This window comes from Balaenoptera physalus (assembly GCF_965194825.1).
Source record: "Balaenoptera physalus genome assembly, chromosome: 15".
NCBI classification, from domain to species: Eukaryota; Metazoa; Chordata; class Mammalia; order Artiodactyla; family Balaenopteridae; genus Balaenoptera; species Balaenoptera physalus.
This window is the reverse complement of record NC_138894.1, coordinates 26253206-26279845: the sequence shown is the minus strand read 5'-3', so window position 1 is coordinate 26279845 and position 26640 is coordinate 26253206. Positions and strand designations below refer to the sequence as shown.

Below are 26640 nucleotides of genomic sequence, written 5' to 3'. Positions count from 1 at the left end.
GTGACCAAAGAAATGGGCAAACACTTAGAGGCTATAAATCTATAGTCTGAATATGAGTTTACATGGATTTAAAGGAATGCTAGTTTAAAACAAATTTCATAAGAAATGTGATGCACCATATTCTGATAGATTTTTAAGAAATTGATTAACATTATTAGTGCATCCTGAAGAGGATAGGTGTCATAGAGTATACTTTATTCTTGCCAGATAACTTAGTATGCATCTGTTTGGTTTCACTAAAATATAAATGTTAAAGATATACCCTCAGCCATGCATTCTTAGAGGTGGTAGCATAGAGCAGTGGTGAAGAATGTGGCTTTGGAATCAGAAGGGTATAAATCCATAATTTATGAAGTCACAGATATTAGGCAAAACAACCATTTTAAATTGGTATCTTCAATTAGATTACACAGCTCAATACATGCAATGAGTTTAGTACACTACGTGACACATTGTAAATCCTTACTAAAGGTTAGGTATTCCTGTTCAAATAATCAAATGCCTACATAAATGCTGAAATAACACTAAATTAACCACAGTAAAGCTCTACACAGATTGTTGACTTTTTAAACACTTTCATTGTCACATGTAGAAAGTGAGGAGTGCTTATATTTGGAGAAGAATTGGTAGGGGTGGAATTATGAGTCAAGAATTCTAATTAATGTAAAAATAAAAGAAATTATGGTGTCACTGTGTGTGTAGTGCCTTGATTTATCATTTTTGAGACCAGAAATTATTTTAATTTGGCCTTCATGATTCATGATTTCAATATTTGGCCTTCATGATTCATGATTTCAATATTCTTTTCAAGCATTTGACTCTACAAGTTGCTTAATAGAATAAATATATGCAACTTGTTCAGGGAGCATGATCTACATTTCAAAGTAAAAGAAGTCTAAAAAAAGTTACGTGGTGAGAGTATAGAGAGGAAATTTAACAGTGCATATCACACAACCTCATAAAATACCTCTGAGTAAGAGAACATTCAATCAGCATAAATCCTGACATAAAGCATTTTGAAATTCCAATTTCAGGTGTTCTGCCAGAGAAATGAAATCCTTCATAGGCACAATGACATACATACATATCTCCTACCATACCATGGGTTATCAAGACTATAATGGTCCATTTACTCAAAAATATTTTGTGAATAACTAACACTCTGCTAGCCACATGGGCAGATGTGAAGACTAGGACACAGTCCTTAATATCTGGCTGAACAAAACCAGGTGGAGAAGTACATCCACATCTGTACTAAATTACCCTTCCCATGCTCAAAATCTAAGATAAATTCCTCCTAGGATTTTTGTTGTTGTTCCAGTTCTATGAATGAAACATGTTCTCTTTTGCCTCTGAGCCTTTGTTCATGTTTTCCTTCTGCCTGTGATGCTCCTCTCCACTGCTACTCTTTTTGTTGTCCTGGTAGACCCTGCTTAGCTTTGAGGTTTCAGACGAGATATCACTCCTTCTTGGAAACCTGGAGGTTATTTCAGCTGCTATGGTTATATAGAACAAGCCATACTTCCTAGAACAGCAGTCCTCAAACTTTTTGGCACCAGGGACCGGCTGCATGGAAGAGAATTTTTCTACGGATTGGTGGTGGGGGTGGTGGGGGTAGTGGATTTTTCAGGCTGTAATGCGAGCCATGGGGAGCGGCAGATGAAGCTTTGCTCACTTGCTGCTCTCCTCCTGCTGTCTGCGGCCCAGCGGACCCTGTCCTAGAATAATGTTTATCACAGTTTTATTGATAATAGCATGTTAACTTTCTCTCCCCTACTAGCTTCTCTGCTCTATGAGGAGAAGAAGTACATAGGCTTTCATTCATCACAAGAGACTCTACTCAATAAATATATGTTGAATGAATGAAAAAACAAATGTGTCCTGACAATTTGGGTTAAATGCTGAGAGGCTACTAAGATAAAATAATTTATTTTCTGGGAAGACTAGAGAGTTTATATTGAATAGTGACTCTTTCTTGAGGCTCTTAAGGCTCTAATAGGAGTTTATCAGGCAGGATTAAGGAGAAGGGCATTTATAGACAGAAAGAAAGCATTTTTAAAGTCCAAAGGATCTTTTCCAAGTTTGAATTGGAAAACTTCCTTGTAGAGAATAATAGTTTGTGAAAGACAGATTGTAAAGGGCTTAGTATAATATGTAAAGGCATTGGGATCAAGATGGATGAAGCATCACAGTATCACAGAAGTTCTGTGTCAACTATTGGGTGATTCAGAAAGAAAAGAACAGTTAAGTTAAATAAAATTTGTACAGGTTTCATTATTGTAGGATTTCTCAGAGCTATTTGCTATACCAATGTACTACATAATGGACTTTACCATGAAGTTTATAGTTTATATAGAGTGTCCTTAACATATTTATCTAAGGAGAACTTCTCTTTTCCACAGAGCATCATGAAGAATGTACATACACAAAACACATTCTGGGAATCAGTAGTGTAGTTCAAGGTTCTCAACTGGGGTAGGTTTATTTTTTTACCCCAGAGGACATTTGGCATTGTCTGGAGATATTTTGGGTTGTCACAACTGTTCAGGTTAGGAGTTGCTACTGATTTCTACTGAGTCAAAGCCAAAGATGCTGCTAAATATCCTGCAATGCTCAAGACAGCCCCCATAACAAAGAATTATTCAGCCCATAATATCAATAGTGTCAAAGTTGAGAAAATCTAGTGGAGTAGAAAAAGCAACCATTGTGGATTCAGAGAGGACTTGAAGTCTCCACTTTGCTGCTTAACTGTTGAATTTTAAATTATTTAATCTGACTAGGCCTCAGATTCTTCACTGGAAAAATAGAAATGAAATTAATTTTGAGGGTAAAGGTTTGAAGAAAAATAGTGTGTATGAAATTGTACAGTCGGATAATCTGCCATTAGAACAGTCATTTAATAGATGAAAACCGTGATAGCTAGATGGTGTTGTTTATTTGCTTGGCTGTTTAGTGCACACTCAGGAATCCTACTTTTCCTGCAAACTCTACTCCTGGGACATACCAGTATGCTGTGCCTCAAACTGGTTCAAACTTAGGACCCTGTGCCAGTAGCCACAATTAGAATCCTGAGAATGAGCAGATGATCCAAACCAGGACATTAATGCCTTTCTCAAGGATTCTAAACTTGATAAAAAATAACAATCTTGTTCCCTTGTCAAGAGATTGAGCTACAGTTATATTGGATATGACTAAAACTCTTTTACAGTAAAAGAATTTAAAGCTGGTATTGAGCAGAAAGCAAATATAAGAGGTGTAGATGGAAAGACTGAATTTAAGCTCTGTATCCAATCATCTCTGAAGCCTCCACCATCATTTGAGGTAACAAAATCTTCTATTTTTATTTAGTTAGCTCACTGGGTGTCTGTCACTTGCAACCAAAAGAGTTCTGAAATACACAGATACAATTATTATTCATTCTGTAGGAAATGGAGAGTTCTCCTGTTTTCTAACATACATTATAATAGGGTTATCCTATGTAACTGTCTTGATTCATCATAAAATAGATTGCCTTAGGAGAAAAATATGAAAATGTTTCATAGAAATTAATGCAAATAATATTATTGACTTAAAATATTAAGGATTCCTTAACCATAAGTTAGTTATGGGATTTCATCCAATGTATATTAACTTTTCAAGACCAGTAGATCTCAAACCTGTGGTAATAATAATCTTTCATTCTATTTTAAAAATTTAGTTTCTAATTTTAGTCATATAAGGCTAGTAGTACTTGCATCACTTGTACTGAATTTCCCAAAAAAAGTCTGGTAAAGCAAAAAAAAAAAAAAAAAATTTAAAGTTGAAAATATTATGACTATAACTATTATATACTCTAAATGTAGAATAATAAAACAATTTTTAGCTATATATAGCAGATTTGTTTATTAGGTATGTGACTAGTATGTTCCAGTTACTATGTTGAAAAACTGATAAGTTCACCTTAATGATGAAGACAAATAATGAGGTAAAACCCTTGTATTTTTGTACCATGAGGTAATAAGAAAGTGTGATATAAATATAAGTACAGGCATACCTCGGGGAGATTGTGGGTTCAGTTCCAGACCACTATAATAAAGCAAACATTGCAATAAAGTCAGTCACTTGAATGTTTTTGTTTCCCAGTGCATATAAAAGTTATGTTTACACTATATTTGTAATCTGTTAAGTGTGGAATAGCATTATGTCTAAAAAAAATGTACATACCTTAATTAAAAAAATACTTAATTGCTAAAAAATGCTAACCATCATGTGAGTCTTCAGTGAGTTATAATCTTTTTGCAATAATAACATCAAAGATTACTGCTCACAGATCACTATAAAAATATGATAATATTGAAAAAGTTAGAAATATTGGGAGAGTTACCAAAATGTGACACAGAGTCACAAAATGAGCAAATGCTTTTGGAAAAATGTCTCTGATAGACTTGCTTGATGCAGGGTTGCCACAAACCTTCAATTGTAAAAAACGTGATATCTGTGAAGCACAATAAAATGAGGTACATCTGTATGCAAGTAGTCAGGGAAGGCTTTTCTGAAGAAAGAAGATTAAAGCTGCTATCTGAAAGTGGGGAAGTTAGGCAGGTAGAATTGCAGGAAGAGTACATCAAGAAATTCAAATACTTGATACAAAAGTCCTTAGGGAATTAGATTGTTGCACTGGTGAAATAGAAGAAAGGATGGGGTGGCTAGAAAAAAGCATGGGAAAACTGGATACAAAATAAATAATAAATTTTAAAATTTGTGTCATTCTGACCATTAAGTGGTATTCACACAAGCCTTCTAAAACAAACAAACGAGCAAGTGAGAAAGCAAACAAAAAATCAGCATTCTCTATATGACATAAGCAGGACAGTGTTCCATAACATAATAAACTATTCAGAATACAAACCAAAATTACTCTACATACAAAAGACATATATCATAATAAATCCTATTAAATATATATCATAAGATATCATATTGACATGTCATAATAAAAAGATGATTAACAGATACTAATTAATTTAGATGTTGAAATTATCTGACAAAGACTATAAAGAACCAATATAAATAAGAGCAAACATGTCAAATGAATTAAGACACACCAAGTCCTGGCAGAGAAATATAGGAGAAGTAAAGGTAAGTTTTAGAATGAAAAATAATGGATTAGGCTTCATAGAAGAATGGGACTTTTACATCCAAAAAATGTGAGTGAACCTGAACATATAGCAATAGAAATTATCCAATCTGAATAACAGGGAGGAGAAAGTTGAGGAAAAAAATGAACACAAAGCATTAGGGACTTATGGGCAATACCAAAGTTTAATATTTGTATTATTATACTACCAGAAGAAAAGAAGAGTGTGGTGAAGAAAACTTCCAAACTTTGTGAAAGTGACGAATTCACAAATTTAAGAAGCTCAGGGAACCTCAAACAGTATTAAATCAAAGAAATCTGTGTTAGGGTATATTGCAATCAAACTGCTGAAAACTAAAGGCAGAACACTTTAGAGCAACTACTAAACACATCATACAAATAATAAAACACTCAATAAAAAGCTGAATGAAATAATAAAAATATGCAGGCAATTCAAAAAAGAAAGAAACAGAAAACAATTGTAAAATAAAGAGAAAAATAGAAAACAAAAAGTAAAATCCAAACATTCTAATAGCCATATTAAACATAAATTGTGTAATCATATTAATTAAAAAGAAAAACAGACTGTGAGAATATATTTTTAAAATGATAAGTTAGCTTTTATTGAAGTTAATTGTTTTTTCTCTGAGAAATGCAATAAGAGTAGGAAAAGACAATCCACAGGGTAATGCAAATTAAAATATCAAAATATCATGAGATATCACCAAATACCAACTCAAATGAAACAATAATGACAACAACGCTCTGACAATACCAGTTGCTGGTGAGGATGAGCAGCAATTGGAAAGCCAAACATTATTGGTGAGAATGCCATGTGATAGAGTTACCATGGAAAACAGTTTGGCATTTTCTTTTAAAGTTAGATATGCATTTACCATAAGAATTTGTGATATCATTCCTAGATATTTACGATAGAGATGAAAGCTTACATTCACACAATATTTGTACATTATGTTTATAGAAGTTACATTGATAACAATAAAATCCAAATGTCCTTTACTGCATGAATGGATAAACAAACTGGTACTTTTGTACAATGAACTACTCCTCACCAATAAAAAGGAATGAACTATAGTTACACACAACAACCTGTGCAAATCTCAAGGATATTATGCTGAGTAAAAGAAGACATTCTCAAAAGGTTATTTAATGTATAATTCCTTTACATTACATTCTGAAAATGGCAAACTGTAGGAACAGAGAACAGATCAGTGGTTGCTAGGGGTTAGGCACAGAGGAGTTTGAGTACAAAGGAGTAGTACTAGGTAAGGTGATAGAACTGTTTTATATCCCAATTATGATAGTAGTTACATGGATCTAACCATGTGTTAAAATTCACAGAGTGGTAAACCAAAAAAAAAAAAAAAAAAAGTCAGTTTTACTGAAAATAAAAAAAAAAAAATGAAGAATATGAGAAAGTTTGTTTGGTTTTACTTTTTCAAGTTTATACACAGGCATAAATTGTGTTAGAAAAATATAGATTTGAAAGAAAATTAAAGTGTTTAGTGATAAATAAATGCAAAAAAGTGCAAGCAGGTTATACCTGATGGGAAATTTTGCAAAGAACGTGAATATAACAGTTTTAATTAACCCTAAGTTATGAAGAGCTCTTGCCAATTCATTTTTTTAAAAATTGATACCCAAATTAAAAAATGGTTAAAACCATATTAACAAAATGACAGACAGATATAGATGTGTACAAGTGCATATATGCGTGTGTCTGTGTGGAGGAATCTATGTACTTATCTGTGGACGTGAGCAATCGAAATGTGGAAAAATAGACACATATATGTTGTCAGTAGGAATTTTAAATTGGTACAATACTCCTTGGAATATTTATGATAAGCTTTAAATATTTTCAAAAAAATAAAGGAACTCTACTTCTGGAAATCAAATTTTGTCTAATCATCAACGTAGACAAAAATGTAGCTTTGGGATTTTCAACTGTGGAGTTACTTATAATATTGAATAATTTAATGACATTTAAATAACCATTAATAGAGGTTTGATTAAATAGTAATAATAATACAAGCAGCTATTGAAATGTTGTTGAGAAATATATTTACTTAAAAGGAAATAATCACCATAACAGATATTTTAAAAATTAGTTACAGTATATAAAGACATTTTGATAATATTTTCTAAATATTATTTATATATTTCTTAATTTGTACACTAACCCAAATAGTACAAATTATGTGCATTAGGTGTTATATCTTTCACTCTTCTCTACAGATCCACTCTCCACCCTCTCCTCCCTGCCGTGGGACTACATCAATGGGCTCCCTTACACCCTGGCTTCCAGCTGGTTGGGCCAATCTAAGACACTGACTAAATTGGAAAGGAGGGGGAAGATTGAAAGTGTTTATTCCTCAGCTCTCTCCTTGAAGACTATGATTGGATAGTAGTTACATGACTTGACCAAAGGCCATAACTCCTGTCAAGTAGTTAAACCCTATACCCAGAGTTTACACAGACTTCCAGTAACGACTGCCTCCTATTCAGACTCAGGAGATATGACGGTTTCACACTGGTCTCAACCCTGGAGTTTTTCAGCTTCCCTTTGTCATTAACCTGAAGCCTTTGTAACTCGTTTATTTGTTAAATTCTGTCAATAATCAGCTCACTTTATACTAGGTATTTCCTGCCAGGATCCTGAACATTACTTTCACTAAAACATTAGCAGAAGTTATCCCTTGCTATGGAAAAGTATTTATTTATTTATATTACTTTTATGTGGATTTACTTCTATGCATGTGTTTTGTGTGTTATTTACTCTTATGTGTGTTGTGTGGATTTTTGTAACTACAAAAGGAAAAAAATGTAATTTACTACAATAATATTTGTCAAACTACTTATTGTGAGAGATTACTTGTTTTTTAATCTGTCATGAATATATAGTTTTATAAAATATAATGAAGGTAATTATAAAAAATTAAATTAAAAAAATATATACAAGCCACATCTTTTATATTTAAATTCAGGAGACATAAAATTGTTCTGTTAAATTGCTATAAACATTTCTAAATATTTTAATTTATGTTCGTGTACCTACATCTGTTTGCAGACCACAATTTTGGTAGTGTTGGTCTAAAATATGATCAAGAAGATACCTGTACCTCTATCTGTATCTATAGCCATATATTTTATCTATTTACATCTATATCTATCTATCTATACATGGGTATAGTTAATGATACCAAAACAGTGCCTTGTCACCTATCAGGTACTTAATAAATATTTGATAAATATATGAATGAACATTAAAAAAAATCAGTAACAAAATGCAGAATATACACAAACATATACACAGTCTCTTTTACTGCTAAAGTTTCAGAGAATATGGCTCTCTCATATACTGCTTGGGGCAGTATCTATACTGTACAGTACAGATAGGCAGAAATTATCTACATGTTTAAATGAGCATACTTTTTGACCTGACAATTAAGCTTAACAGTATTATTCACAAGAAAAACTGGAAAAATCAAATAAAGATCCAATCAAAAGGTAGAGTTTAAAATGTTTTCATAAAATCAAAATAGAACACAAAGCCAACCTTAAAATAAAATTGTAGAAGCATATATAATGTCATGGAAAGATAGAAATATTTAGCTAAGTGAAATATAACTTACAAGTATGCAAAACAGAATGTCAAAATTTAAAGAATATTTTTCTGGAAAAATATAAAAAATATTATGTTAAAATTGTTATTTCTGTTACTGAGATTATCATTTTATTTTATCCTTTTGTTAATAAACAATCTTCAAATATTGTCAATGAACCCATAATTTGAAATTTAAAAGATAAACACATACAGATAAAACTTTATGAACATAGTTACAAAAAGTATACAAAAATAATAGCAAATAGAAGACATTAATATAAAAAGATTATGTTTAAGTAGAATGTAGTACATCAATGCAGAGGTGGTTAGATAAAAAAAAATCTATCAACATAATCTCACATCCACAAATTAATTAAAAATATGAAAAGGCATTTGATAAAGTACAGCAGCCGCTTAAAATAAAAACTCCAAAGAAAACAAAAATAGAAGACCATTAAAACTGACAGCAAACATGATTATAAATGTCAAACCACTAAAAGTAATATGAGGAGATGGACAGGGCTACTGGCTAGCTCCATTTTTAAAATCAATAATCTTTTGGATGATCTAGTGAATGCAATAAGAAAATGAAATAACATCAGAAAAATAGAGATAATACCCTATTTATGATTAGAATATTAAAGACTAGTGAAAAGCCAATAAAGTTAATGATCGACTTTCGTATGTTGGCTGCATACAAGGTAAATACATTAAAAAATAAAACCCTAGCTCTTTTCTATTCCAGCAGTAGTTACTGGAAAAGCTGATAGAAATTTTAAAAAATTTTTTCCATTCATAACCTCAAAATCACCTAGAAAGTGCTCATGAGTGAATTTTGTAAGAATGGTCCAGAAGAATTGATAAAGAAAACTCTAATCATTTTTTTGAAGGACATAAGATTTCAACAAATGGAAAGTGATACTATGCTCTTAACCAGAGGCTTATTTTCTCAAAATTTACTGTACATTTAAAATAATTATGAAAGCAGATGACTTGTGACATTTTTGTTGTTGATGTGTTTTTTGTTGTTGTTGGGGTGGAAGGTGGGGTGGAGATAAGATGACCTTAACGATTATAAGAAAGAATAAATGAATAAAAACCAAAGATATTTTTTGCAAAAGAACAATGGAAAAAAGGGACATGCTTTGCCAGATATTAGAAAATCTATAAATTTATGCAATAAAACTTATATGGAAACTGTAAAAAAAAATCCATGGAGCAAAATAGGAAATTCATAAAAATAAAGTTCCAATGTTTATGATAACGTAAGTTAAGAAAGTTGTGTTATTCCAACGCAGTAGGTAAAAACGGACTATAAATTATTGTCATCAGGAATGCTACATGGTTAACTAGAAGAATATAAAATTATTCTCCTGTTTTACACCACATACAAAATTAATTCCCAATTATTCCCCTAGAACTAGGTTCAGACTCTTCAAGAACGGGAACCTTAACTTCAGAAACTTCAATTTTTCCCCTCATAAATTTTTCTCACAGAGAAGTTGATAATGCTGAGATTTCAAAGAATGAATTTAGAATAATTTGAGAAAATATAATAATTTGGAGTAAATAAATATTTAAGTGTTAGAAAATTCTTTAAGATTTCTCTGAAATTATATGTATAATGCATCATTAAAGGATAACCAAGACTTGAAACCTAAAACTATGAAACAAATGGAGATATATTTAATTATAAAAATAATTTAAAATAGGTTGTAGAAATACCATAGACAAATTAAATGTACATACAATAGAGTTGCAAAGACTTATTTCCACCAGCAAGCAGAATATTAATAACTACAAAATAATCCAAAAACATATATGAAGCTGTTCAGACTCATCAGTACTCAAGAATATGCAGTGTATAAAATTATTTCATTTCAGTAAAATTTCATTTTGAGCTTACTGCTAAAAAAATGTAAAGCTTAACAACCAGACAAAACCTTTACTTGTGAAAATATAAATTGTTACAGTGCATTTTGATATCAAGTGGTCAAAATCTATAAAATACTGAAATGCATATTTTCTTCGACAAGATGTCCCCAATTCAAGTGTTCTTTTTCTTGTAAATAACAATTATATTGAATGATGCAAGTGGAATGATGTTTATTGAAGTATTTATTACCGTATAATTGTAAAAGATTTGAAACAAATTGAATTCTCATCAGTAGTTGGATGGCTAATGATCTTGAGGTACTTCTGTACCATGGAATATTAAAGGATAAGCAGAACTGAGCCAAATGATTTGTAAGCATTTCTATGCAACATATTTGAATGATAAAAGCAAGATGCAAAAAATAATATACTTTCATGAATGAATGACAAACCCTTATGTATGTGAATTTATGTGTTTGCACACACACACATGAATATAGAGAAAAATATGGAAGGATTCATATTGAGTCATTAACTCAGACTACTTGATGTTTAATGTGTGCAATGAAGAGGCAGAAACCAAACAAATTAGGAACAAAAAGAGGATCATACTACCACAAAATAGCAACAAGAAGAAAAAATGTGAAAAAAAGAATATATAAGACAATAGAATTCCTTCATGAGTGTGTGTGTGTGTGTGTGTGGATGTGTGTCTTTACTTTGTGTTTGTAAAAACAATTTTAAAACAAAATAAGGATTACTATAAAATACATTTAAGAACAGCTGCTATTTCTTGTCTACATTCCTCTGAGTATCCTCTTTGTTTCTTTTGTATAATTTTATTAACAAAGTCACCTTTATTACATGTTTGAAATATGTGACAGTGTAAATTAAAATGGTAAATGAAAGATCAAGTTTCATGTCATAATTCCTCGTCAATCACATAATTCCTAGTCAATCAATTGGGAATGAGGGAAGATTCAGGACAACTTTTCTTTTCCTCTGCTTAGCATTAATGAGAAACAATTCACTTTCCTCTTGATGCTGAGCCTGACCTTCCTTTATGGAATAGAAGTTTAAAACTATTTGTTTAGTTCTCTTTACCAATGTTTGAATAATAATTAGATTTTAGGAGTGAAGTCATATTACTGATTTGATGTACAATTCACCAGATGGCCAACAGAAAATGTGTTAGTTTCCTACATTTGACTGCAATGAAGAGTAAATTCAACCTCTCCCTCAGTGACCTAACAGTGAAGACAGATTACTCTGGCAATTGTTAAGTGATCTGCAGCACCCTTGGATCTTTATGGAAACTCCAGGAATTGCAATTAATGTTATGCATGACCCATCTTATTTAAATTGCTTCAAACTAGATGTAATCAAAAGTTCTCATTGTTCTAGGTGTTTACATTTGAGGAGAGACCAGATTTGTCCCTGCTTAATAGAGCTATATTTAACATGAGTTATTGATCTAAATGTGACAGTACAGAGATCCCTTAAGCCTTGCAACAATTCCATTTTCCAAACCAGGCTAAGTTTTTATTGCAACCTGGCGTGGAAACTTAGAGGAGTTAAGGAGAATAAAAACAAACAAACAAGAAAACAGTTTGTTGTTGTTGTTGTTGTTCCTTGGTGCAAGCTATTACAAGTGCCTTTTCAGTGTAAGTTGACTGATGGAGAAACAAGAACATACAGAGTAGGAAGTCAATTGCACAATTTTTAGCAAAGAGCCTAATTGGTAATATTAAACACATCAAAACAAGTAGCTATAACTAATTTTTATATTCTTATTAATAGGTTTAAGTAATTAAAATTTATGACTAATTTTATTCTGTGAATTTGAATTCTGCAACATTTAAGGTAAGCAGTATAAAACACTTTAAAATTTTTAAGTACTGGTTTTACACATGTTAAAAAAGGAATTAAAATATTTTCTTTAAAAATGCTTTTATTTATATTACAATATATATGTTAGATGTAGCAACATTAGAAAATGCAAAAATTAAAATTAAAGGACTTAAAGATGCAAGTAAGAATCACTATAATTTTATCATCTTCAGTTAATAGATATTAACTTTTAATGTATATTTTCAAGGATTTATTTTCTTTTTTCTCTGAAAAATAAAAATGCATATATACTTTTTTGCTCACTGTATTTTTTAAACATTTTTTAATGTTTATAATTTCTAGAGTGGTATGTTTGAAGACTAAGTAGTTTTCTTCTGTATGGCTAAATCATAATATATAAAGTGCATTTCCTGTTTTTAAAATATTCAGGTTGTTTCAACTTTTTCCTTCATATAAACTGTAATAATCATCAATATACATGTATCTTTTCTGAATTGTATATGTGGAGATAAAGACACCATGTTGAAGTAATAAAAATATTTATATTTTCATCTAATTATTTTATAATTCTATTAATTATTTTTACCTTTTGAAGTTTATTTTGGTATAAAAATGTATCAAGTTTTAAACCAAATTGATTTTTAAATATACTGATATTACTTATTGAACAATTCTCACACACTGATATTAAGTATCCTTCAGAGGTAGGATTGAGATAGTGGAATAGGAAAACCCTGAGCTCATCTCCTCTGACAGACACACCAAAACTACAACCACATATAAAACCACTCTCTCTGAAAATATCCTGAAGGCTAGCAGAATGGCTCTTCCACAGCCAAGGATATAAAGAACAAAACCACACTGAGAGGAGTAGGAGAGGAAGAGAGGCTATCTAGTCAAGACCACCCAGTGAGTGACCCAAAAGAGGAAGGGGATATAACGAACTCAGAGGTTCTCCCTGAGGAGTAAGGGGTTCAAGCCCCACATTGGGTACACCAGTTTTGGGGACTGGGAACAAGAAGACAAACCCCTTAAATGGTTTTGGAAACCAGTGGGGCTTACAAGCAGGAGAGTTGGAGGGCTGTAGGAACCCAAGATTACACATTTAAAGGGTGCATGCACAAACTCACTCGCTCCAAGTCCCAGCACAGAGACAGCAGATTGAAAAGCACATGGTGCTTTAGCCAGCCTGCAAAGGCAGTCTCAATATGCACTCAAGCATGTACATGATTCAGCTCCAAACCCCCATGCCAAGGCCACAACCCCAAGTTCATCCTGGTAGAAGCCATAGCCTGTGCTCTAGTCCCTTAGACTCTAGATGCCCCTGCCAAGGTGGTGACCCCAGCATGCCAGCAAAAAAGTATTGGCTTGTGCTCTCTTTAACCCTAGACCTCCTGTCAAAGCCATCGGGTACCTGCAGTCTGCTTAGGGATGCCCTATACAAGGATGCATCTTCAAGCCTGGGAAACGTAACTGTTTTGCCTAATTCATAGAGCCAATCACAGAAAGTCAAACAAAATGAGAAGACGGGAATATGTTCCAAATGAAAGAACATGATAAAACCCCAGGAAAAAATCCTAATGAAATGGAGATAAGTAATTTAACTGATTAAGAGTTTAAAGCAACAGTCATAAAATGCTCACCAAACTCAAGAGAAGACTAGAGGAACACAGTGAGAACTTCAACAAAGAATTAGGAAATATAAAAAAGAACTGAAAAAAAGAGCTGAAGAATACAATAAATTAAAAAAAAATTCATAACAGGGAATTAATAGTAGATTAGGTGAAACCAAAGGACACATGAGTTACCTGGAAGACAAAATAGTGGAAATCACCCAAACAGAACAGAAAAAGGAAAAAGAATAGGAAAAAAAAAAAAATAAGGATAGTTTAAGGTACCTCTGGAATAACATCAGGGATACTAATGTTTATATTTGAAGGGTCCCAAAATAAGAAGAGAGATAAAAAGTGGTAGAAATGTATTTGATGAAATAATGGCTTAAAACTTCCCCAACTTGGGGAAGGTAACAGATATTCAGGTCAGGGAATCACAGAGAATCCCAAACAAGATGAACTCAGAGAGATCCAGGCCAGGACATATAATAATAAAATAGCAAAATTTAAAGATAATAAGATAATTTTAAAGGTAGTAAGTGAAAAACAAAGAGTCCCTTACAAGGAAATACCCATAAGACTATCAACTGATTTTTCAGCAGCAACTTTGCAAACCAAAAGGGATTGGTATGATATATTTAAAGTTCTGAAAGGAGAAAACAACCAAGGATCTCTATTCCAGCAAGTATCATTCAGAATTGAAGGAGTGATAGAGGTTCTTAGATTAGCAAAAACTAAAAGAGTTCATCACCACTTAACCAGCCTTACAAGACATTTTAAAGGGTCTTTTTTGAGCAAAAAGAAAAAAAAAAATCCATAATAAGAAATTTAAAAGATAAATGAAGGAAACGATCTCACTGGTAAAAGCAAATATATAGTGAAGGCAGTGGATCAACCACTTAAAAAGATATCCACAGAACATTCCATCCCAAAGTAGCATAATACACATTGTTTTCAAGTGCACATGGAACTTTCTTCAGGATAGATAACATACTAAGGCATAAAACAAGTCTCAATGAATTTAAGAAGATTGTAATCATATCAAGCATTTTTTTGTGATCACAAGGATATGAAGCTATAAATTAATTAAACAAATAAAATGGAAAAAAAAACCCACAAATAAGTGGAGACTAAACAAGATACTTCTAAAAAAACAATGGGTCAATGAAGAAACCAAAGAGAAAATAAAAAAATAGCTTGAGATGAATGAAAATGGAAACTCACTTTCCACATCTATGGGATGCAGCAAAAGCAGTTCTAAGAGAGTTTATAGCAATACAGGCCTACCTTAAGGGACAAGAAAAAATCTAACTTTACACATAGAGGAACTAGAAAAAAAGAATAAACAAAACCTAAGTTAGTAGAAGAAAGGAAATAATAAATATCAGAGCTAAAAAAAATAAAGACCAAAAGCAGATAAACAAAATTGATAAATTGTTAAAATTTTACCTTAGATGCAAAAATTCTCTACAAAATATTAGCAAACCGAATTCAACAGTACATTACAAGGATCATACATTATGATCAAGTGAGGTTTATTTCAAGGATGCAAGAATGGTTCAATACCCACAAATCAACCAACATGTTACACCACATTAACAATATGAAGGATAAAAGTCACATTATGACGTCAATAAATGTAGAAAAAACATTTAACAAAATTCAACATCCATTCACATAAACTCTCAGCAAAATTCGTATAAACAGCACAAAATAAAGGTCACTTATGACAAACCCACAGGTAACATCATACTCAAAGTTGAAAAGCTGAAAGCCTTTCCTCTAAAATCAGGAACAAGAACAAGATGCCCACTATTGCCACTTTTACTTAACATAGTATTAGAAGTCCTATCCACAGTAATCAGACCAAAAAGAAAAAAAAAAAAAAGTAAAAGGCATCCACATTGGAACAGAATATGTAAAACTGTCAATATTCACATGATATGATACTATACATAGAAAGACCTAAAGACTCCACCAAAAACCAGTAGAACTAACAAATGAATTCAGCAAAGTTGTAGGATATACAATTAATATACAGAAAGCCTGTTGCATTTTTATACACTAATAACAAATTATCAAGAAGAGAAATTAAGAAAATAATCATTTACAATTGCATTAAAAAGAATAAAATGCCAGGAATAAATTTAACCAAGGAGTTGAAAGACCTGTCCTGCAAAAACTGTAAAACATTAAAGAAAGAAATTTAATGGATTGGAAGAATTAATATTGTTGAATTATCCATACTCCCCACAGCAATCCACAGATTCAATGCACTCTCTATTAAAATACCAATTGCATTGTTTCAGAACAGAACAAAAACTAAATTCCAGAATTTGTGTGGACCCACAAATGATACCAAATAGCCAAAGTAATCTAGAGACAAAAGAACAAAGATGAGGGCTTCCCTGGTGGCGCAGTGGTTGAGAATCTGCCTGTCAATGCAGGGGACACGGGTTCGAGCCCTGGCCTGGGGGTATCCCACATGCCGCGGAGCAACTGGGCCCATGAGCCACAATTACTGAGCCTGCGCATCTGGAGCCTGTGCTCTGCAACAAGAGAGGCCGTGATAATGAGAGGCTCGTGCACCGCAACGAAGAGTGGCCCCCACTTGCCACAGCTAGAGAAAGCCCTCGCACAGAAACGAAGACCCAACACAGCCATAAATTAATTAATTAATTAATTTAAAAAAAAAAAGCCTTAAAAGAACAAAGATGGAGTTATCATGCTCCCTGATTTCAAACTATACTACAAAGCTCTGGTAATAAAAACTGTACAGTCCTGGCACAGAAAAAACAGACACATATGTCAGTGGAAGTGAATAGAGGGTCCAGAAGAAAACCACACATATATGTACAATTAATTTATGACAAAGGAGCAAAGCCATAGAATGGAGAAAGAATAGTCTCTTCAATAAATAGTGTTAAAAAATTGGACAGCCACAAGCAAAAGTAACTGGACTGCTTTCTTACACAATATATTAAAAAAACACAAAGAAACCTCAAAATAGATTAAAGCCTTAAATGTAAGACCTGAAACCATAAAACTCTTAGAAGAAAACATAGGCAGTATGCTCTTTGAAGCAGATCTTAGCAACATGTTTTAGGTTTTTTGGCTAAGGCACCAAAAGCAAAACTCAGCAAATGGGACCACATTAAACTAAAAAGGTTTTGCAGAGCAAAAGAAACTGTCAACAAAAGGAAAAGTCAATGTTGAATGGGAGAAGATGTTTGCAAATGATTGTTTGATAAAGAGTATCTAAAATATATAAAGAACTCATCCAACTCAATATCAATAAAACAAACTTTGATTTAAGAATTGGGCAGAGGACCTGACTAACCTTTTTCCCACAGAAAAAATACACATGAAAAGATGGTCAACATCACTAATCATCTGGGAAATGCAAATCAAAACCACAGTGAGGTATTACCTCACACCTGTCAGAACGGTTATCATCAAAAAGACAAGACATAACAAGTGTTGGTGAAGATGTGCAGAAAAGGGAATCCTTGTGCACTATTCATGGGAATGTAAATTGGTGCAGTCACTATGGAACACATTATGGAGGTTCCTCAAAAAACTAAAAATATAAGTACCATATAATCCAGGAATTCTACTCCTGAGTGGTGGAATTATTTACAATAGCCAAGATAGGGAAGCAATTTAGGTGATGTTCATAGACAGATGAATGGATAAAGAAGATATATATAGATATACTGAAATATTACTCAACCATAAAAAAGACTGAAATCTTGCCATTTGTGACAACATGTATGGACCTGGACAATATTATGCAAAGTGAAATAAGTCAGACAGAGAAAGATAAATATCAAATGGTTTCAATTATATGTGGAATATAAGAAACAAAACAAACAAATGTATATAACAAAACAGAAACAAAGAATAAACTAGTGGTTGCCAAATGGAGGGAGGTGGGAAGAAGGGCAAAATAGATGAAACAGATGAAAGTGATTAAGAGGTATAAACTCCCAGTTATGAAATAAATAAGTCACAGGGACATAATGTACAGCACAGGTCATATAGTCAATAATATTAGAATAACTTTGTATGTAGTATAATCTATAAAAGTATTGAATCACTATGTTGTATACTTGAAACTAATATAATATTGTAAGCAATGATACTTCAATGTAAAAAAGTATTGCATACCTTTCTGTGTGTATACTTTTGTATCTATATTGGTGCATGTATATTTGTAACACATATATGTAAATGTGTATTGTGTGTATATGCATAGATATATGCACATGTATGTGGATATACATGCCATTGACCAATCCACCCACTGTTGTATTCTGGTTCCATTTTGATTTTTAAACTTATTACAGACTTAGAATATATCAGGTATCTGACAGAGCAAGTCACTCCTCATATTTATTGTTTAAAAAAATCTATGATATTCTTGACTATTTATCCAGCCAACTGTTATTTAAACTCACTTTTCCCAGTTTTTAAAATCTCTTTGGAGTTTTAATTGTAAGTTCTTTAAACTTATAAACAAATTTTTAAAGAATACACAAGTTGGCCATGTCTGAAATCTTCTTAGAGTCTGCAGGCCAGAAGAAATTTGCATAAAAGTAAACAATTTGAGAAACTTTCTTAATCCCTCTCAACTTGAGTATCCTCTTTTGTAAATGAGTATGATAATAATGCATATGCATAAGGTTGCTGCAAGGATTAATTTAGATAATTTGTGTGATATAAAACAGTACCTAGCACAAAGCAAGTTCTCAAGATATTACATTTATTAAAAATGTATGCCAAATAAGTAAATATGAACAATCTAATACCAATTAGCAGTCAGCTAAATCATTCAACACTTGGTGAAATAATATTTTTCACAAAAATTGTTATATCAAAATAAATTTAGAAGAAGATTCCATTTCTTACTGTATCTAATTTGAATTGCTTTTTATTCTTAAAGGAAAAAAAAAACAAACAGAAGTCAAATAACTAGTACGCAACAGTTACTTATGATTTAAACTGCTCATCATTTGTTTAGGAGTACAGGGGTGAAAAATCTGATCATTCTTCTTTCCCTGCAGGAGCGTAAGGAAACTCTTTGAGGTTATTGGCAAGCCTATAATATGGGTAGAGGAAAAGGCAAATAAATAAAAATAGCTTTATTTATTTGTCTTGTTAACAAGATGATGATAAATGACAGATAACAGGCAGGTAAATAGATAACAGGAAGGAAGGAAGGGACAGAGAGAAATGGAAGGAAGGAAGGAAAGAAGGAAGGAAGGAAGGAAGGGAGGGAGGGAGGACAGGAGGAAGGAAGGAAAGATAGGTAAAAAAAAATGAGAGGAGAATGATAGAGGAACAGACAGGGGTAGAGGAGAGAAACAAAGATGTTAAAAAGCTGTGGGCTATGAGTTAGGAGATACATTTCCAGACAAGGGTTTCTTAAACTTTAGCAAGCATAAAAACCATCTGGGGAACTTCTTAAAACACAAATTTCTCTGACATACCTCCTAGAAATTTTATTCACTGCATCTGGGGTGAGGCCACAGAATTTGCATTTCTAATTACTTCCCAGATGCTGCTACTGTTGTTGGTTTGAGGACTACACTTTGGGTAGCATGTTCCGTACTTTGTTTTCACTAATCAACCATATAACTCAGTGAGTTCCCCAGAAACAAATTTGAAACCAGGAATCTTGGGCAAGTATTTTATTAAAGGAAGTTCTTCCAAGAGACACTGGAAAAAGAATGAGGGAAACAGGACAGGAAAGAAGAGAAAGACCAGCAGTGATGTGATTTCAGGCAGAGTCTAAAGTTTAGCCAGATACCACAAGGGGTCTCCAAGGTACAAGTGATTTCTGAGAGCTCCGAGCTTCTTCTCAGCTCTAGGCAAGGGAATTGCTCTTTCATGCTTCCACTAGTCAGCCACCAGCTAAGGACCTCTTAGAAATGGGCTCAATATACTCCCAGCCTTTCCACCTCTCTTCACCTACAGGCAAAGTGACAGTGCTCAGAACAGAATCACAGATCCACAGGGCACTGGGTGGTACACAGACAAAGCCCACTTCTCTGTCTCTCTTGTTATCCAGGAGCTGCCAACTATTTCCTCAATTGGCTTTAAATATACTTGACAATAAAAATGGAATGAATAGAAACCATGTAAACAATTGTATAATCTCTCCTAACTCTGTATAATGCCCTATTTTATTAAAATGTATTATTGAATATGAGAAAGAATGTGGTCATCTAATACACGGATTCTTTATTACAAACACTCAAACACCTAATGACTTTCTTCTAATGTTTACTATGCTATGGTCTAATGAATGTAAGTGCCATTTATTATACCATAAGTATTTATAGGTAAAAAGTGTTGGATAACATCTTTGGGAATTTTAACTAATTCCATTTCGTATGAAAATAACAATTGGGATGGTGGTTTTAAAATTAAGGATGAATATTATAGTGTCAACCCCTCCCTCCTATGTAATTTACACTGGACAACAAAGAGTAAATCTGAATATCTTGCTTTCTGTTTCCAAAATCCTTTGGAGGGTCTCTCTAAGAATTTCTTACCACTCAGAGTAAAGTATCAATGTTGAAAGAGTCACCTGCTATGCCAGAATGATGCATCTGTACTAATCATTAGTTTTCCTGATCACTTGCATGGTCATAAATTGCTGTAACAATAAGGTTATCATTGGAGAACATGCATATTCAGACAAAGGACAAATAAAACACAGATTCTGTTTGTTTTTCTCAGTATCAAAGCACTCAAAGATAAGACATAAACAAATACATCAAACCCCTGTGAAGAGGAAAGATAGTCTGAAAGAGCAGAGATAAAGGGCCTATAAAATGATGCCTGCTGAGGAATGGCAATTTGTTTGACTGCTTCTGGTTCAATGCATGGCACTAGTGTAACCCCTGTTGAAGTTTATGTTGGAATTAAATTATAGGTGGGCTTTGAATGCCAGGATAATTTTTTTTTTAATGCAGATCATAGAGTAATTGAAATATTAAAGATTTCCCTCAGAGGAGTAATGTAACATGACCATGGCAACATTTTAAGAGTATTTAATAGATGCTGACTTTTCTGGTGGTCTGAAAAATCTTCTAAAAGACATTAGACCAGTTTTAGAGGTTCCTGAAGTATTTTAGTTTTGAGGTTGCAAAAATCTCTACTAGTGTGATGGCAGTGGGATTTCTTCAAAAGACATTGATAATTCAAAGGAAAATAATAACAGAAAACATACAAAGATGGAAGAACTTAAGTGCAGGGAGCTTCAAAGATCACTCTAATGTGCTGAAGCTCAGAAACTGGAAGAAATGTATTTCTGTAACATAGAGCAGCAAAAAAAGAAATCACATCAAAAGCAAAAAGTGTCTTCAGCTTAGTTGGTTAGAATGAGAATAAGGAACAATTTGTTTTGAGAAATGCCTATTAAAAGGAATCAGTAAGACAAGACATCTGTTTTCTGTGCCTTGGCACTATGCTATCATTTCAGAATAGTCACATAAACATGTATAATGACTACAGGGGCTAGTAGGCAAGGCTAAGTGCAGATGTCCACTTAAAATAATTATAAAACCAAAAACTTGAAATCCAGTCTTAACACTAGGACTATTCATTGTGGGATTTTAGATTTTCATTCCACCTTTTGTTGTATCAGTTTTTCTATCTGTAAAATGAGGGTATGTGCTATATTCTAGGCATTATCATTGCTATTAAGGGTGAAATGTAACACATTTAAAACATTTGAATTTTTTTGGAAGAGTATTATGTGCCATTTGACTATCATGATTATGAAACACCTATACCTAGTAATTCACCATGTCTTCTTCCTCTCATTTTGAGGAAGTTTACAGTGACACCCTTAGTTTTTAGTGACTTAAAGTATTATTTGGATACTGTACATTATTATCTCTTGTGTTTCATGGTTATGAACTAATATCAGGTTAAATTGTGTTTTGCCTGACATATTTTATTATATGGTGGCATTATATTCACATTCCTTTTTCTTACCATCAAAATGTTTAAGTTGATTTTATTATTTGTTTAGATAGTGGAAGGGAAAACTAATTTCAAAAGTCTTTGAAGAAGAAAAACAAAGAAATGAAAACTAAAATAAGAACATTTTACAACAAAAAAGTGTTATTATAGTGTTGCAAAATGAGCAAAGATGATACTGACATTTTCCTATTTCCCCTAACACATTACAAATTAGCACAGCTGGAATATTCTATAGAAAATCAAGAACCATGGCCACATATTGCATTCAACATTGGTATTTTAATCATTGCTTGGAAAATTCTCCCCCAATATTCCTTATCCTCCTAAATACTAATTAAATGGAAAATATCTAGTTAGCTTAAACGTCTGCTTCAAATCTTCCAAAGAGTTATGCATATAAATACAAACTTCATTCATTTGCTAAACCAACTTTGATTGTTCTCTCTATTCTTGGAAATGCTTTGGGTGTTAAGAAGACAAAGACAATTAAAAGAGTGTGTCACCACAGCAAATTTGGAAACGACTAAAATTTACATAAATTTAAGATAAGATAATGTACAATTTATTGCATTAAACAGCATTATATCTATTAAAAAACACTTCTAAGTTTTAATGAGTATAAGATTAGTTCACATACACATAACATTTTTAAAACAAATGTTTATTTTAGGGACTTAAAAAACACAGTTAGGGATGAAAATGAAAAGAAAAAATAACTCACCAGCCAGAGGGAATGTTATTATTTTAGTGTATTCCCTTCATATATTTTTTTTGATGTTTATGAGTAGTATGATGAAATAGATAATATTTTAGAGAAAGATAGGGTCATACTTTATATACTGCTTTGAATTCAGTTTTTTTCTCCCACTTAATATATGCTGAAATCATGTCCTTAACCTTTCTTCTAAAACATAATGTTTTTGTTTGTTTGTTTTATTTATTTATTTATGTTTGACTGCATTGGGTCTTCGCTGCTGTGTGCGAGCTTTCTCTAGTTGCAGCGAGTGGGGGCTACTCTTTTGTTGCAATACGTGGGCTTCTCATTACGGTGGCTTCTCTTGTTGCAGAGCACAGGCTCTAGGCGTGCGGGCTTCCGTAATTGAAGCATGCAGGCTCAGTAGTTGTGCCTCGTGGGCTCTAGAGGACAGGCTCAGTAGTTGTGGCACAAGGGCTGAGTTTCTCCATGGTATGTGGGATCTTCCTGGACCAGGGGTTGAACCCATGTCCTCTGCATTGGCAGGTAGATCCTTAACCACTGTGCCATCAGGGAAGCCCAAACATAATGTTTTATGTCAGGAAAAAATTATATTTTGTGGTTATTTTCAGTTTTTAACAGTATTCATTTTCTTACATAAATTTTTCCACATTTTGGAATTTTTAATGAGATAATTACTAGATGTTGAATTACTCTGTTAAAAAATATGAGGTTTTAATGTACATTGACAAATTTTATTCTTGAGAGATTTTTCTAATATGTATACCCAATATCAGTAAATGAGATTGCCCACTACCTTATGACTTTGGGAACATTTGTTAACAATTTTACAATTTTTCCAAACATAAAAATGGAAAATTTAATTTAATTTAAAAATGTTGCTCATTATTAATAGGGTTGGGTACAAATATTTAATATTAAATATTTAATATATACTTTAGCTAATGAATTATCTTTTATTTGTGTGTGAATTTCCTCTCTTGATATTTTGTCCCTTTCCCCATTAGGTGATTCAGCTTTTTCTTATTGATCAATGAAAGCATTTCATCAATTGTATTAATTATCATTTATTTTTCATTTAATTACAATATTTTACTAGTTTCTTACCTTTTTAATGCTTTTGATTACTAAATTTTAAAAATCTTATGAAATAAATGTATCAAATTTTAATTTTTTTTGCATTTGGACTTGGTCATAAACCTTTCTCAGCCTAAAATCAGATGACTGTTTACTTTAGTTTGTAATTATATTGTATTGTTGGTTTTCAACTTTAATCTTTTAATCTAAATTAAATTGATTTTTCTTATTGTTAGGCAGGGATCTTCTAATTTTTTTTCCCCAAATCCAATCAAATTATTTAAATGAGATTTTTGATATAATCAATCATCTCTCATATAAAATTCTTGCAAGTTTTGGGGTCTCTTTGAGTTTTCCATTCTATTTTTCACTAATAAATTATGTTAATTCCTGTAGTTAAAAAAAGTTTCCCATCTCATATTTCCCTAATTCCATTCTTTCATTGCCTTATTATTCTGAGAATTTTTCTAATTAGAGAAAATATGACGGTATTTATGACATAGTATACGTAGGTCTTATGAAATATATTGCTATAAACTGTATTACCATTAGGAAGACTTTTCAATCTCTCTGTAAACTAAGAGAAATATAAAAGCCTGGAAGGCTAAGATTTTGTCAGGTATCTTTCATAGACCTAGGTTTGAATCCTGGATCTGCCACTATATATGATTCCATTAAGCCTAATTATTTTCAAGTATAAAATGTGAGCAGTGATACTTCCCTCAAATGATGGTTGTGCAAGTTGAGAGAAATGAGATATGAAAGTTATCTGGTACATAATATTTGCTTTGTACCTTCCCCTACACTTCTACTCAACAGGGTAAATTAACTTGAAATACATTATGGCCAATTTAAGTTAGTTAAAGGAGACATTACAGATAGGGACTTTTTAATAAGTTCTGACTTAGTCACTAAAATAGAACCTGAATTTTCCTGCTCTATAGTCTTTAAAAAAAATAGGATATATGTTTACATATCTGGGAAATGGAAATGTAGTGTTGTATAAACATGTTATAATAACTTACATAAACTTTATCTTTAAATCCCAACTATTCTATTTACTAATTTATTCACCTGATATGAATCGAATGTTTACCAAAAATACATAGTGCTATAATTTGTAGATAAATAAATTAGCCCAGTGGATTTAAGTGACTTCTCTAATGACCCCTTGCTAGAGAAGAACAGAGCAGAACTGGGATTCGGGGTTCTAGAATCTTTCGAATAGTCCAAAGTACTGTGATATAACTGAATAGACTTAACTGAAATTCAACAAATATATTAAGAATGTTAACTTTTATTAGTTAGTAGCCATTGATCCCTCCAGGATACTCTTATTTCATTATGAATTTTTTAAAGGTATATTGCAGCTTCCTACATTAATCTTCTCCCATGTTCATTAATTATTTTCCCTCAGTAGTTCACTCAGAGTCTGTCACATCTGCCACCATTTCTATCGGTATCTTACCATTGGACTTAACTTTCTTAGTTAGTTACCCACATTTTGTCCCAGGCTGTGATGAATCCAACAATTTAGCTTTCTGTTTCTGGTCTTGGACAGCTGACTGAATGCATAAGAAAATCTCACAATCTTGTTACAGCTTCATAAAACATTCAGATTCTAAACTCTGACAGGTCCTCCTCAATATGTTCCTATTAAGTGTAACTCCTTCAGGAATTCTTCTACATATTGATTTATTTCCTGTAATCCCATATGCCTCACCTCCTTCCTCCTCTCAGCAAATGATCCTTCCTCCTTCACTGAAAAAAAAAAAAGGCAATCAGGCAAGAACTGTCTAAACTTCCTCCTTTTACCATTCACAGATGAATCAAACTCTGCATTCTTCCATCCATTCGTCCCATTTTAGTTGAGGAGGTTTCTTCTCTAAATGAAAATTTAAGCCTTTTTCTCTGACATTTTGAGATATCGTGTTATTTCAAACACCTTCATTCTCTCCATCCTCACTCTTTTACATTTTTTGACTATTACCTTAGCTAAATTATAATGCTCAATTTTATCTCATCTTAAAAGAAAATGTTCCCTGAAATCCACATCTTCTGCTAACTATGGTTCTATATATTCTCTTCAGAGCTAAACTGCTTGAAAATATAGTCTAGAAGACATACCATTTATCTTTTCAGTGAACTAATCATGCCTGATATACCTTTAAACAGTCCATTAAACAAACTATAAAAGACAAACACAAACAAACAAAACTGGCAAAAATTTTGTAAACTTAAGATCGGTGACATAAGTTGAAATTTGGTGTCATCTTAGGATCATTCCACATCAACATCAAATATTTTACTTCTTGTATTTCTTAAACCCATCCCTCTTTCTCCATTTCTATCACTAAAGCCATTGATATTTCATGATTAAGAAAACTGAGGCCCAGAAAGTTTAGTTAAATTGCTGAAAGTGTCATATTCCTAGATTTCATTCCAGGCAGTCTGTCTTCAGAGTTCATACTCTTAACCATCAAACATATCTGTCTCATACCTATGCTCAGCATTTCCTGGTCAGAAGAAGATTCTAGTATATAAGACTGGTCTCCCTATGTAAGGTAAGCATAAACAGAACTTCAATTCACACCACTCTGGGAAAACCTAAAGCAATCAGAGATCAAACCAACACTTCTAATGTAGAACAACTTTGGGGGAGAAACTAGGTGGTTTGAAAGATGAGAAACAGGGACAGATGCTACCCTAAAACTGACCCCATGACAGGTAACATGGGGACTGGCCTAATTTAGCTGTCATTCTAGAGTAG

The 26640-nt window shown here is 32.5% G+C and overlaps 1 protein-coding gene across 2 annotated transcripts in view; it reads right to left on the bottom strand.

Moving 5' to 3' along the window:
• LRRTM4 (leucine rich repeat transmembrane neuronal 4) overlaps window positions 1-26640 on the bottom strand; it is a 425088-nt gene that overhangs the window by 191159 nt on the left and 207289 nt on the right. The window contains exon 3 of one of the 2 annotated variants that reach the window (XM_082428109.1): window positions 16773-25631. The exons of the other annotated variant lie outside the window; for it this stretch is intronic. Within the exon in view, the coding sequence (XP_082284235.1) occupies window positions 25629-25631 (3 nt within the window). The 3' untranslated portion in view covers window positions 16773-25628. Of the gene's footprint in view, window positions 1-16772; window positions 25632-26640 lie in introns of those variants that run through there. 2 annotated transcript variants of the gene reach the window in all.